We start from the raw sequence: 12,149 nt of genomic DNA on the forward strand, positions 1-12,149 counted from the left end.
GATGGGAGAGGCATCACGCCATAGGAGCCCTGGAAAGCAGTGCAGCGAGGGTTCGTCACAGACGGAGAAGGTAAGGCATACAGGGGAAGAGACTTGCCCAAGGCTGCGTAGGATGTGTGGTGGTGGCAGGTCTAGGGTCAAATCCAAAGTTATCTGATTCCTGGATCAATCTGTGGTTCACGGAGGGTGCCTTAGGTGAGCCAGGGCTAAGACCATCTTCCAGAGAAGTCTGAAAGAAGGAACATTCGATTTGCCCACAAAACTGTTCCAGGCCCTTCCCCATTCCAAGACCTTTCTTCCTCATAGGTTGTCTAGATGGTTCCACGTATGGCTGCTCCCACCCCAGATGAGATGTGTTACAGGAAGTATGATGGCCAGCCCCACCCAGGCGGGGTTCCCAGGCCTCCCTCTAAGGACCTAGAGTCTTGTCCTAGGTCCTGGGACAAGGCATCGCCAAAAGACTGCAGGCCTCTGATCACCACCCTTCTTTGGGAGTGGAGAGATTAGAAGGTTATAGCCTTCTCTGTCATCTTAAATTCCCCTTATCTATAAAGCAGAGAATTCTGGGAAAACTGTTCCCTGCTGGCCTCCTATAGCTGTGACAAACCCTGATTGATATCAAGGCTCCTACGCCATTGTCACGAGGGCCTGATCTACTGACCCTGCCCAACAGGAAGATGAAGGCTTCTGAGCTAAAAGTAACAAGAAAATCTCTCAAAAGAGAGGACAAGTCTCCTGACATAGACAGCTCTCTGTTTGGGGACAAAGGTCTTCTTAGGCAGTTCTGTGACAGCTGGAGATGCCTGGGAGGTAGGAGGGAGGATCCCAGAAAGCCTCGGAACACCATGAAGGGAGGTGGTGCCTGTTCTCTAAGCCAGTCATCTTAGTCTTAGCTCCTTGAAGCTGGTAACATGGAGACTCAAGGAGTTAATAGCCTTAACTAATGTCATAACACATAACTAATGTCATGTGTTCCAAATGACATTATTGTTCTGATAAAATCTGTCATTATTCTGAAGTCTACATGAGTTGAACTTTGTGTGTGAGAGGATGTATGTGTGTCTGTGTCTATGTCTGTGTATCTGTGTTGTACAGAGGGACATATTTCTATGTGCTCTGTGTATGTCTCTCTCTCTCTCTGAGTGATGCTTTCAGGTGAGCATGCCCAACATGTAGAAGAGGTTGATGTTAGTGTCCTCTTCTGTTGCATTCCACCTTATTTTTAGACAGAGTATCTCTTTTTAAACCCGGGGCTTGCCATTTTGGCTAGACCAGCTGGCCTTTGAGATCCTGGGATCCCCTGCTTCCACACTCTTTCCTTCAGTGCTGGGTTATAGGTATAGGTGTGCATTGCCACACCCAGGTTTTACATGGATTCTCAGGTCCGTGAACTTTACCACTGAGCCATCTCCCCAACTGTGTCCACATAAGTCAGTTTGAATGTTCGCTCACCTTAGAGCTCCCCAAACTCTACCTTCTGAACAGTGTCCTGGGCCTGTGCCCCTTGAGGAAGACCCTCCTTGCCATGTCCCCAGCACAGCCCTCAGCTGGCTTCCTCAGCTAACTTACCTCACCCTCCTGATTAGGAGGTACTGTGGGAACCCCTTCAGTGGACCCGAAGGCCAAGCAGGGGTGCAGCTTATAGGAAGGCACAGGGAATGGAGGGGTGGCACACCCACTATGATCAGCAGTATTGCTCCCCAAATCCAGCTCACTTTCTGGCCTCCAGAGCCCTGTGCCTTCTTGGAGCGAAGAATCCGGGGCCTGAGGGCTATGAGACTTCATCTCTGGGTGGGAATCTGGGTACCCCCAGGAAAAGCATTCTCCTTCAGTGCTGGTGTCTGACTCAGGGCTCTCCAGGAAGAGGGGATTGTCAAAGAAGATGCTGTCCTCCTCAGCACCCCACTCTGGGGAGGAGCCTGGCATCTGCCCCCTCGGCCAGGCCTGGTTCTCCTCCTCAGGTTCACCGCCATCATCTCCAGACTCTTCATCCTCCTTGGGCAGGCTGGGGCTCAGGCCCACATCACCAAGGAAGTCCTTAGAAGGTGGGGGGATGCAGCACCTCAGTTCCGCTCTGAGTCCCTCTGTTTTCTCCAGCTCCTCCTCCAAGTCCAGGACACACATCTGGGCCTGCAGGATGCCAGCCCAGAACACCACCTGTGCGGACGAGCTCTGGTTCTGCTGTGGGCTCTCCAAAGAGCAGCTGTCCCCCGTCGGCTGCAGCGATGCTGGCATCTGCCTGTTCTCCCCCTGGAAAGAGTAACTTCCCAGGCGAGCGGGATCCGCATCAGAGCTACCGAGATGAGCATCACGCCTGGTGGATTCTGGGGGGTCAAAGGGCCAGGACTGTTCCTGGCAAGGTTCGGAAGGGCCTGGATGGCCACGTATTTCATCTGGACATGCCCCTGGGTAGGGCTGTAGGTTGTCTTCCAGGCGGATGTTGAGAAATTCCCTGGGCCTGGGGTGGTCTGAGGGTCTATTGTCACCCATCATCCAGAGAGCCAAAGCTGAGATGAAGCCCTTGGTAGTGTCCGTTTTCACAATCCCAGTTCATGAATTAGTAGGTGCACAAGCCATGGTGGGAACTGGAAATTCATATCTAGCCTGTAAACGCCCAAAGGGAGCATAGATTAGAGGAGGACCACAGTCCACTCAAGTCCTGTGTCCAAAGTGCTAGACATGTCCAGAACCCATGCCCGGGGCATCTGCTAAGGGATACTGCCCTCTCCACCCTTCCATGGGAAAGGGGGTACCAGACATGCCTTGTGACCTCACAAGTTCAAACTGGCACCAGAATGGCACTTATTCTAAAGACACCCATCTCTTGGTTGAAGGGGTCCCCATGTGGCTCAGCATGAAAAGAATGCAAGGTCAGTTCAGGTCTTTCTCTTGGGAGCTGGATCAGAGAAGGCAGGCAGACATGGGTAGGTGGGGGCAGAAACAGCTAGAACACCTCAGGGCACCAAGAAAGCAGAAGAAAGCAAAAGACTTGGAAGCCAGAGTGAGCATGAGTCAGACATAGGCTACAGCAAGCGGCAAGGAGCAGCCGGCCCCAAGCCAGCAAAGCCACGCCTGCCTATCTTCTCAGAGTACGGGTTCTGTTTGGGGGCCTGCACCATTGACAAGGCCAGCTCCTTGGCGGCTTCCTAATGTGCTATGTGCAACTTAAGGCAGAAGCAGCTAAGGGGTTCCTCACTCACTCAGCCCCATGAAGGAGAAGCTTCAGCCCCTCCGCACCCACCCAAGAGCACAGCGCTTGTTTCCTAAAGGGGAGAGTCTCGACTTCCAAAGAGGGTGAGCCCTGAAAGCAGTGGCCATTGTGTGCCTTAGGCTTCAACGAGAAGCGAGCTTTCTGGCGCATCACTCCCTCTCGCCGTTGAGGTGGGCCCCTCAGCAGGTCACCAAAGGAACATAAGGAATGTCGCTGAGAAGGAGACTCCACCGTCTCCACCAGTGTGAGATGCACAGTTACACGGCTTCCAGAGTGGCCCCTGGCCCCGATCCCTCTTAGTGACAGGCTTGCTTTCATCCACTGGACGCTGAAACTCATAATTTGGGACCTGCTTCCCTCTTGTGTTGTCCCCAGGAAGTGCAGATCTAAGTACACAAATGTGTGGCATGTGTTTCCAAGCGTTAAACACACCCTGGCTCCATCAAATTTTTCTTTAATTTCCTTCTGTCTTACTTTCTTCAAACACATAATTTCTTCTGTCTTACTTTCTTCAAACATAATTCCTTCTGTCTTACTTTCTTCAAACATAATTCCTTCTGTCTTACTTTCTTCAAACATAATTCTATCTCAAAAGACTGTAGGTGTGCCTGAAAATTGTACTGGTGCACGTGGGGGAACAGAAAATGAAGGGAACACGTGAGATGCGTTCCCAATCTCCAGCCATGGCTGCCTCCCATACAGCCAGGAGTGACAGCCCCTTCTACGTGCCCAGTTAGCTGTGCCCATGCTCACCGCCAGCCATCCTCGTAACCTGACACCTGGAAGACACACCCGCTGCCTGCCCATCACACAAACAAGGACGCCACAGTCAGAACCTGGCTTAACAACCTACAGATGGAATGGGAGTCCCAGTTCTGACTTCACACCCCGTTACCCTTCACCCCATGGTTTCCTCAGTCCCCTCTCTGCTGAAGGAACCTCTCTCCTTGTGTCACTGGGGGTTGTGGCCGGGCTGGCGTCTGCTAACACCACCTCCTTGGAGTCTTTCCAGGCTTCAAACCTCACACTGTGTTCCTAGCTCAGGCAGGTGGTAAAGAGGGTGGGGGAGGTCTTACCTGGTGTGTAGTGCCCAGTTCAGTTCCTCCACACCAAGCCGCAGAAAGTGTGGGGGTGAATGAAGGACCACAGGTCCTGGAGCTACGCTTCCTTGCTACTGAGAGTGGGTGGATTGATTTAGAAGGTCAGCCCTGTGACTGAGGGTCACTTAAGGAAGGCTCACTTATAGAGAGTCCCACCTCACAGGGAAACCACCATCACTGTCAACCCAGGCTTGGCGTACTCTTAGACATTCAACAGATGATAATTCTCAGAGCTTACACACTAAGGTTGGATGGTTGATGGTATCTACCTACTCTTTAAGAATACAGGGAAAATAGCCAGGGGGTCGTGGTGCACACCTATAATCCCAGCACTAGAGAGGAAGAGGCTGGAAGATCTCTGTTAAGTTCAAGGCCAGCCTGGTCTACAAATTGAGCTTCAAAGCTACACAGAGAAATCCTGTCCCCAAAACAAAACAAACAAACAAACAAAGATTTCCTAAAAGGTGTGGCTTTGCACGAGAACACTAGAGAGAAATGGGGTGGGACTAATATGGATGCCAGTCTCTACCTTCAAGGCATCTTTCTAAAAGACCCTAAAAATAGTGTCTGTATCTGGGTTTCCCTGTTCCTGTTCCCTCTGTCCTGACACCATGTTCTGTTTCTCACTTTATTATAATATAAACCTGGAATTGCTCAATGATAATAAAGTTCTGGGATTTTAACACCCTGGGAAGGGCCTCTGAGCAGGCTTCAAGTCCCTCTATTGCTGTGGGAACTCTTTCAGCCAATAGTCTTTAAGATACTGGCCCGCCTTGGGTATGGCCTTGTACTATAGGAGCAGATGAAAAGCATGCATGCCCTTTCTTCTGCTGGATTCAGCTCCAGTTTCCAGCGCATGTAGAGGACTGCGGATCGCTACCCTTACTGTGAGTTTATCCTCAAATAAATAAACCTTTGTTATACTTCGTTCCGGGCTATTGTGGAACTCTTTGGTACAGCTACACTCTATGATTTACTGATAAGTCAGTCTCTCCCAGATAGATTTCCAAAAAAATCAGGACTACCGTCTGTACTTAACCTCTGCTCTGAATCAAGTGTATTGAACTTGGTCGTGTCCGTCAGTCTTCTCCAGATGGGTTGGCCTCTACTCCACACCCTTGCTTCCATTCTTATCACGCCTCCAACCCTGGGCTGCAGGCTGAGGACTGACAGCCTTAGATGGGCTGCCTTGTTCCCCAATGCAACTGCTCGTTTCTGCCCTGACCTCTCTCTGTGTCGGAGGCCTCAGACAGTCCCATTCTGTTAAGGAAGAGATACATATACCTTAGAACCTGCTGTAGTTCGGACCCCCAGAGGTTCATTCATTACAGTCTGTCTTCAGCTTGGCAATAGTGGGTGGCACTAGAAACTTTACAAGACTTCCCCTAGAGGGAGGGGTCATTGGAGGCATCTGGGCATGGAGCCGGGGTGATGCACTTACTCTCACTACAGAATTCACTTGACGGGACATGTTGCACCTGTGATCTTGGGAATGGGAAGAGGGGCACCAAAACTTAGAGGAAATCTCGTGTGTCTCTTTGCAAATAGGTACTTACACATACATACATACATACATGCATACATATATACATGTGTATAAAGCAGCAATAATGGAATATGTTCATAGCTACCATGGACATCATTGAGTTTTGGGTTTTATTTGGGTTTGCCTTCCTGGAAGAAATCCAGTGTTCCTCCCTGGCAATTTTCAAAGATGGGGGAGGAGGGAAAGGATGAGAGAAAATACAGTTTTCTATAGACCAAAGAGGAGAGAGCAAATTTCTGAGATTTGGTATCTGAAAGACTTAGGGAGAGAAAGGCCTAGAAGGTCAAGGGAAACTGAGGTAAAGGGGAAGAGAGGTGAGTTAAGGAAACCTAAAGGCGACTGGTTGGTATGTGGTCTGACTGGGCCATGATTCTTTCAAAGCAATTAAAGTCAACCCGACTGCATTCCACATTGCTCTATTTCAACTCCCAGGGTTTACACAGAGGGCTCTTGTTTCCTGGAAGTAAGCTTGGAACAGGCAGGTTCTCTTGGGCTTCCTGACCACTGGGGAGTCTCATTACTGGGGTGGTGGATCATGTTCTCCCCAGACCCACCCACAAATTTCTTGGAATCATGTCATTATCTTTTAGTTCAGGTGGGTCAAAAATTCAAGACTGGTTTTGACTTGAGGTGTTCAGGTCTCTTTATATGATCCCGGGGTTCTAGAGCCTAAAAGCAGGCCTCAGTTCCAGGAGGCCAGGCCATGTGGGTGGCGTATATCTTCATGGTGAGGTTGCTAAATTAGGCAGATAAATACGTAAGGGATGTGGGCAAGAGATGAGCATTTGTCGTGTACAAAGCCCTGGGTTCATACCCAATAATGTTTTTTAAAAGAATGAAAAACAAAACAAAGCAAAATTCCAGCACTCCCATTATCTGTGACATGCTTGAAACACCCGATTAAATTATCAGACATTCACATTTAACATGAGTATTCTGTGTTTTATCTGGCACCCGAATGCCATGGGAGAAGGTGCGGTCAATGTTATCTCGCCCCTCCAAAGGGACCTACTTATCCATCTGTACATCCATCCATGAGCTCTCTCTCACCAGGCTTCCCATGAATAAGGCAAACCCAAACACCCAGTTCTCTCTAGCAAGGAAGCTAAGACTTGGGGAGGTCCACAGAGCTTTCTAGGTGGCTCAGCAAACCAGTGAGGGAGCTGGGGTCCGGACCCAGGTGTAAGGTTCTCCTAAGCCACACTTGTTTCCTACCCACAAGTCAGTGAGCTTCTTTTTTTCTTTAGCTTTTCGGTATGGATGAGCTGAATGACTGGAAGGGTGTAGTCCTTCTGATGTCCCTAGCGGTCATCTGGGTGAAAACTGAGACCAGTGCCCTCCCTCCTCCGCCATGAGAAACAAGAGAGCAGAGTACATGCATGTCTTAGGCATGCTTCTAGAATTTTCTTGATTTTTTCCCACCTCCCGAGTTCAGTGAAATCTCCCCCCATACCGCCCTCTTTCTTACATGTATTTGTTTTGTATTTGCGTGTAAGGGCAGCTTGGAGGAATCAGTTCTGTCCTTCTCCATATGGATTCCAGTGATCATACTCTGGTCCTTGGCTTGGTGGCAAGCTCCTTTGCTGACTAAACTCTTTGGCCAGACCACTAAAATCTCTTTCAAAATCTCTCATTTCAGCAAGGCAAAGATTCAGCAATCAAAGACTATGCCTCCTAAATTGGGTTCTGTTGACTCTGAATAAATAAAGTGGCCCTTCATTTTCTGGAGTGCTGGGATTCCTCCGGAAGCTTAAGGACACATTCTGAGAGGTACAGAATGGCCCTGTGAGGTCAGGAAAAGGCTTTGAGTTCCAGAAGCTACTGTGAGGAGCGACCAGGCAGTGAGGTATGCAAGGGAGCTGCACTGCTGCATTGTGTACCTTCTGCCTCAGTCCTGAGCTCTGTATTTCAAGGGATTTTCACTAGGAGGGTATTTTTCAGGATGGATATTGCAGGGGCTAAGCTGTACCTAGAGTCGGTGGGAGGCAAGTGACACCCAGGGGACCAGGAGGTCAGTCCCTCTTACTCTACCCTAGAGCTTCAAGGATTTTTTTCCCTTTCTCTTTCGGTTTTGTCACAACAAGGTCTCCTTATGTACCACTTCTGGTTGGCTTTAAACTCCTGGGTGGTACTAACACCCCTGCCTCATGAATGCTAGACTTCCAGGTGTGCATAGGGAAGTAGGGGGGTGGTGGCAGCATCCGCCCTTAATCCCAGCAGTTGGGAGGCAGAAGCAGGCAGAGCTCTGTGAGTTTGAGGCTAGCCTGGCCTACAGAGCTAGCTCCAGGACAGCCAGGGCTATGTAAAGAAATGCTATTTTGAAAAAACAAACAACAAAAAGAATGAGAGACCGCGTAAGGAGACAGCCATTCCTGAGGAGGAAGGGTGACGACCTGGATCAGGATGACAGTGGAGAGTCTGATGAAGAGGTCCACAGACTATAATCACATCCCAAATCTACAACAGCCTGACCCTGCAACAGGGAAACTTCACCTGGCCCCTTATCTGAAGAATAAGGAAACTGGACTGGAAGGCCACCCAGCAGGTTTGCCATGCAATGGGACTAGCCTGAGCGCTGATGCTAGGCCTGGGCCTCAGAAGATGATCAAGGAATTGTCATGTCTCTGTAGCCCAACTCTGTTGCGCTGCCATTCACCTAGAGAAGCAAAAGTAAGCGAAACACACACACGCATGCATGCACGCAAGCACACACGCACGCACACCTCGACAGGTTCATCTAGATCCATATATTGTCAGCTCTTGGCCTGCTGGAGGAGATAGCTCTCAGCCCTCTCTGTCTGGAGTATGACACAACCCTCCACACACACATACATGTGCACAAGTATGCGTGTGCACACATGTGCACGCATGCACACACACACATACACACACTACAATTTAAGCTAACAAACTTAGTAAGTCAGCCTGCTTCCTTCCCTTTACCCCATAACAGCCCTGACACTTTCAGAGTCATGGGAGGTGAGCTGTCATGTTGGTGTGTAGCTCAGGCAATGGCGGTGTCCCTGGGGGGAAGGACATCCACAACCTCCAAATCAGAGGACACCCACCGCAAATGGAGGTTCCTTGAATGGAGGGACAAGACTGGTTCCTCTACCTGAACCTGGGCCCAGAGCCACTGTGAGAAATGGTTAGGGGAGGTCCCACATCTTGCTCCCAAGGGTGCCATCATGCAAATGTGGGGGGTAAGGGGGCCCTTATAACACATGGTAAAACCAGCTCATGTTCACAACGAGAGCAAGGGATGCTGGGTGGGAAGTTGACCTAAACCGAAGCACAGGAGCAGCTGTGGCCTCAGAAGGTGAAGGACCCCCTAGGAGGTCAAGTCAGACCTCCCCTTCCTTGGGCCTCTCATCCAGGATTGGGGTTATGCTCTCTACTAGTGGTTCCTATTCATGGCAGGAGGAAGTACCATGATGCTCCATAGTCCCAGAGGGCTGGGGACGCACCTGCTTGGAGCCCATTCTTTCAATAGTCCTGGTCCTGATGGGACAACAGTCTCAGTCTTTTAGTAGAAAAATGACTTTAACTATGGAATTTCAGGCCCTGGAATATGGAAGCAGGAGCTGGGGACCAGTTCCAAGGGGCCCTAATGAGCCTACAGTGTCTCACAGAGGGACATTTTGGGGAGTGACACGGTCCCTCTTAAACATCAGGAGAATAGTCCTAAGCAAGTTGGGAGGGGGGCTCCTCCTTCTAACTCCAGCCTCTTTGGGTGGGGCTGGAGTATAGGGCGGAGCTGGGAGCACCTTAAGGGCCAAAGCCCAGACTCCATTTGTACAGTGGCCACACCCAGAACCGCTCCCACACGCTCCTTAGACCCCAGCCTTCTAAGGTCTACAGTCAAGGCCAGCTGGGACCTCAACCACTGGAGCCAGGAAGACTTAAGGCAGGTAGCCTTGCCTCTTCACCTTACAAGCTTCCAGAGGTCCTGGGGAAAGGAGGGAGAAACAGACATCAGAGAAGGGCCAGATTGAGAGTTAGATAGAGGATAGATAGCGTGGGGGGGGGGGGAAGACAGGGGAAGGCAAGGGTCCCGTGAGGTCAGGCTCCTATCAGGTATCCAAGTGGTGACTGATCAAGCCCAGAAACTTGTCTCCCTCCGGCGCACCTGTCCCTAGCCTCAACCATGAGGGCCCTCATAACACTCTCTATTTCCTGGTCCCCTAACCCAGATGACCCCAGCTCCACCCCCGGTAAGCCCACCTAGCTCACCTTTACGGACTCTCCTGGACTCCCCTGCTCCGGGAACACTTTCTGTTGCACAGTTGTCCGCCTGCGAATGTGGTGACTGACGCTTCCGACTTCCGTTCCCCTCACATACCCCTCCCGCTCCCCAGGGCTCCCCAGCCCTCAGAACAGCGCAGTACCTCACACTTCCTGCCCACAAGACAAGGGCCTCCACTTCCGGCTTCAGCATCTCCCAGCACCCCATAAACTGTCTATGCCGCCTGCTCCTTGGAAGCTGCTACCCTGGAACACAATCCCAGAACCTGCCACTGATTGGCCTCCTCCACACAAGGCCAGGGCCAGGGAGAAAGGGGAAGATGAGGCCCGGGCTGTGAACAGGCCCCTCCTCCTTCCTCCCTGTGGTTTTGCCCCAGGTTCTGTGTCTGCCTTAGCTTGGTCTCCAGGAAGGTTACCAATGGAAGACAGAAGGGTCTCAGGTCAAGCATTTTGTTTTTCACATATGACATTTCAGTTTTTATATGGTTACGTCCTGTGCCACCACTGATGATGATACCTGATAAATTATGTTATGTTACCAAAGCCCTCCTTCCCCCCCACGGAAAAGCTCCTTAACCGCTTCTCACTCTGACCTCACAAGCATGACGGCTCCAATCTTTGCACAGAGGCAGCTGCGCTTCAGCTTGCACAAATGGGAAGTTGCAAAGCTGGGAATCAAACGAGGCCTTCGGAGCACACGAGCAGCTAGTCACTGCCCATTCCCAAGAGCTGAGTCCCAGACACAAGTCCCTGGGCCAGGCTACAGGGTTTCCGCGTGTGATACAGAGGCCAGTGGGAACCGTAGTCAATGTAAACAATCCACATCTTTAGTCACAGCTCCGCCAGACTCTATCCTAGCCACAGCTCCAGCTCCTGCGCAAACCCACCTACCTTGCCCGGGTCCTCTTTACTGACCTGCCCACAACAGTGGTGCTGTCCAAGGCCTCAGTTACGGGCCTTGTGCAGGTGGCCTACATTGAGAGGGCCTGTCTCTGGCTCACGCCTTCCTCCAGCTGTCCTCCTCTAGTAGAGGGACGGAATCCAGCGATGTTTCTGCCTGGACCCATATACTCCTCTGGGTGTGGAGAGTCTTAGAATTCTCAGCTCTGAGCCTGTGTTGTTCCCCCCCACCATCACCAGGCACATTGCAGCTCCGGGCACAACCTGAGACTAGGTTTAGGGGGAGGCTAGAGGGCTGATAGCAGAGGGATAGGCTTAGACTGGGCTCCAGCCACCCATGCCCCACCCCCACTCACCCAGAGCTTGTTTTACAGGGTCAGCATGAGGAAGAGCAAGAGAGGTGGGGCCAGGCAGGGGCCAAGACAGGACTAGGTTCTGCTCCAGGAACCACACTGAGGAGAAACTGAGGATTCTGCTTCAGACCTGGACCTGCAGGCTGATAATAAGTAAAATAGGAAGGCAAGCCACAACTAATCTGACAGTTTGCCAGCCTCCCAGAACTTGTACGCATTTGATGCGTTAGATGAAACGCTAATGGTCCTGGCAGGCCGAAACCAACCACTTTCTAAGATGGTAAGTGTTATGCACAGTTTAACCTCACAAACACCTCCAGTTCAGCATAGCCTGGTCCACTCCCTCATCCAAGCCGCAACACCTCCTGCGTTTGGGATTGATTTTTGCAACACAGCCCGGTAAACCTGAAACCTAAATCTATCACCCAGAGGCAAAACCTCTCCCCAGGCGCTACCCCTGCCCTCTGGTGTGCAGCCCTCTAGCCAGTGCCTTCCGTGTTCCCGTCCTCACACTAGAAGCTGCTGACCAGCCAGTCGTAAAACACGCTGCTTGTTCCCAGGGAGCGTCCAGTCTAGAGACAGAAAAAGAAGTGAGTGCACTAGGTACCAGCCCCTGCTCACTGAATGTCTAGAGTGTGGGCAGGAAGAGGTGGAGGGAAACCAGGGAGGTTGGCAGGGTGAGCTCACTGTCATGGAGGTCAGGGGAAGCCTAGGCAGAGATGTATTATTTGTAACCACGTGGAGAGGGCCCAACATGGAAGAGCGGTGTAGGCTGCAGGTTCAATTCATTACCC

General features: G+C 51.1%; 1 protein-coding gene across 4 annotated transcripts in view; it reads right to left on the reverse strand.

Moving 5' to 3' along the window:
- The window catches only part of Psd4 (pleckstrin and Sec7 domain containing 4), a 37,170-nt gene that overhangs the window by 11,743 nt on the left and 13,278 nt on the right, over window positions 1-12,149 (reverse strand). For 2 of the 4 annotated variants that reach the window (XM_087899914.1, XM_087899915.1), the window contains exons 3-4: window positions 1,570-2,604; window positions 98-229 (exon numbers count right to left, since the gene is read on the reverse strand). In XM_087899914.1, the coding sequence (XP_087756040.1) occupies window positions 98-229; window positions 1,570-2,493 (1,056 nt within the window). In that variant the 5' untranslated portion in view covers window positions 2,494-2,604. The other 2 variants (XM_087899913.1, XM_087899912.1) reach the window with 2 other exon arrangements.

This window comes from Myodes glareolus, chromosome 21, assembly GCF_982192425.1.
Source record: "Myodes glareolus chromosome 21, mMyoGla1.1, whole genome shotgun sequence".
In the NCBI taxonomy this organism is placed as follows: domain Eukaryota; kingdom Metazoa; phylum Chordata; class Mammalia; order Rodentia; family Cricetidae; genus Myodes; species Myodes glareolus.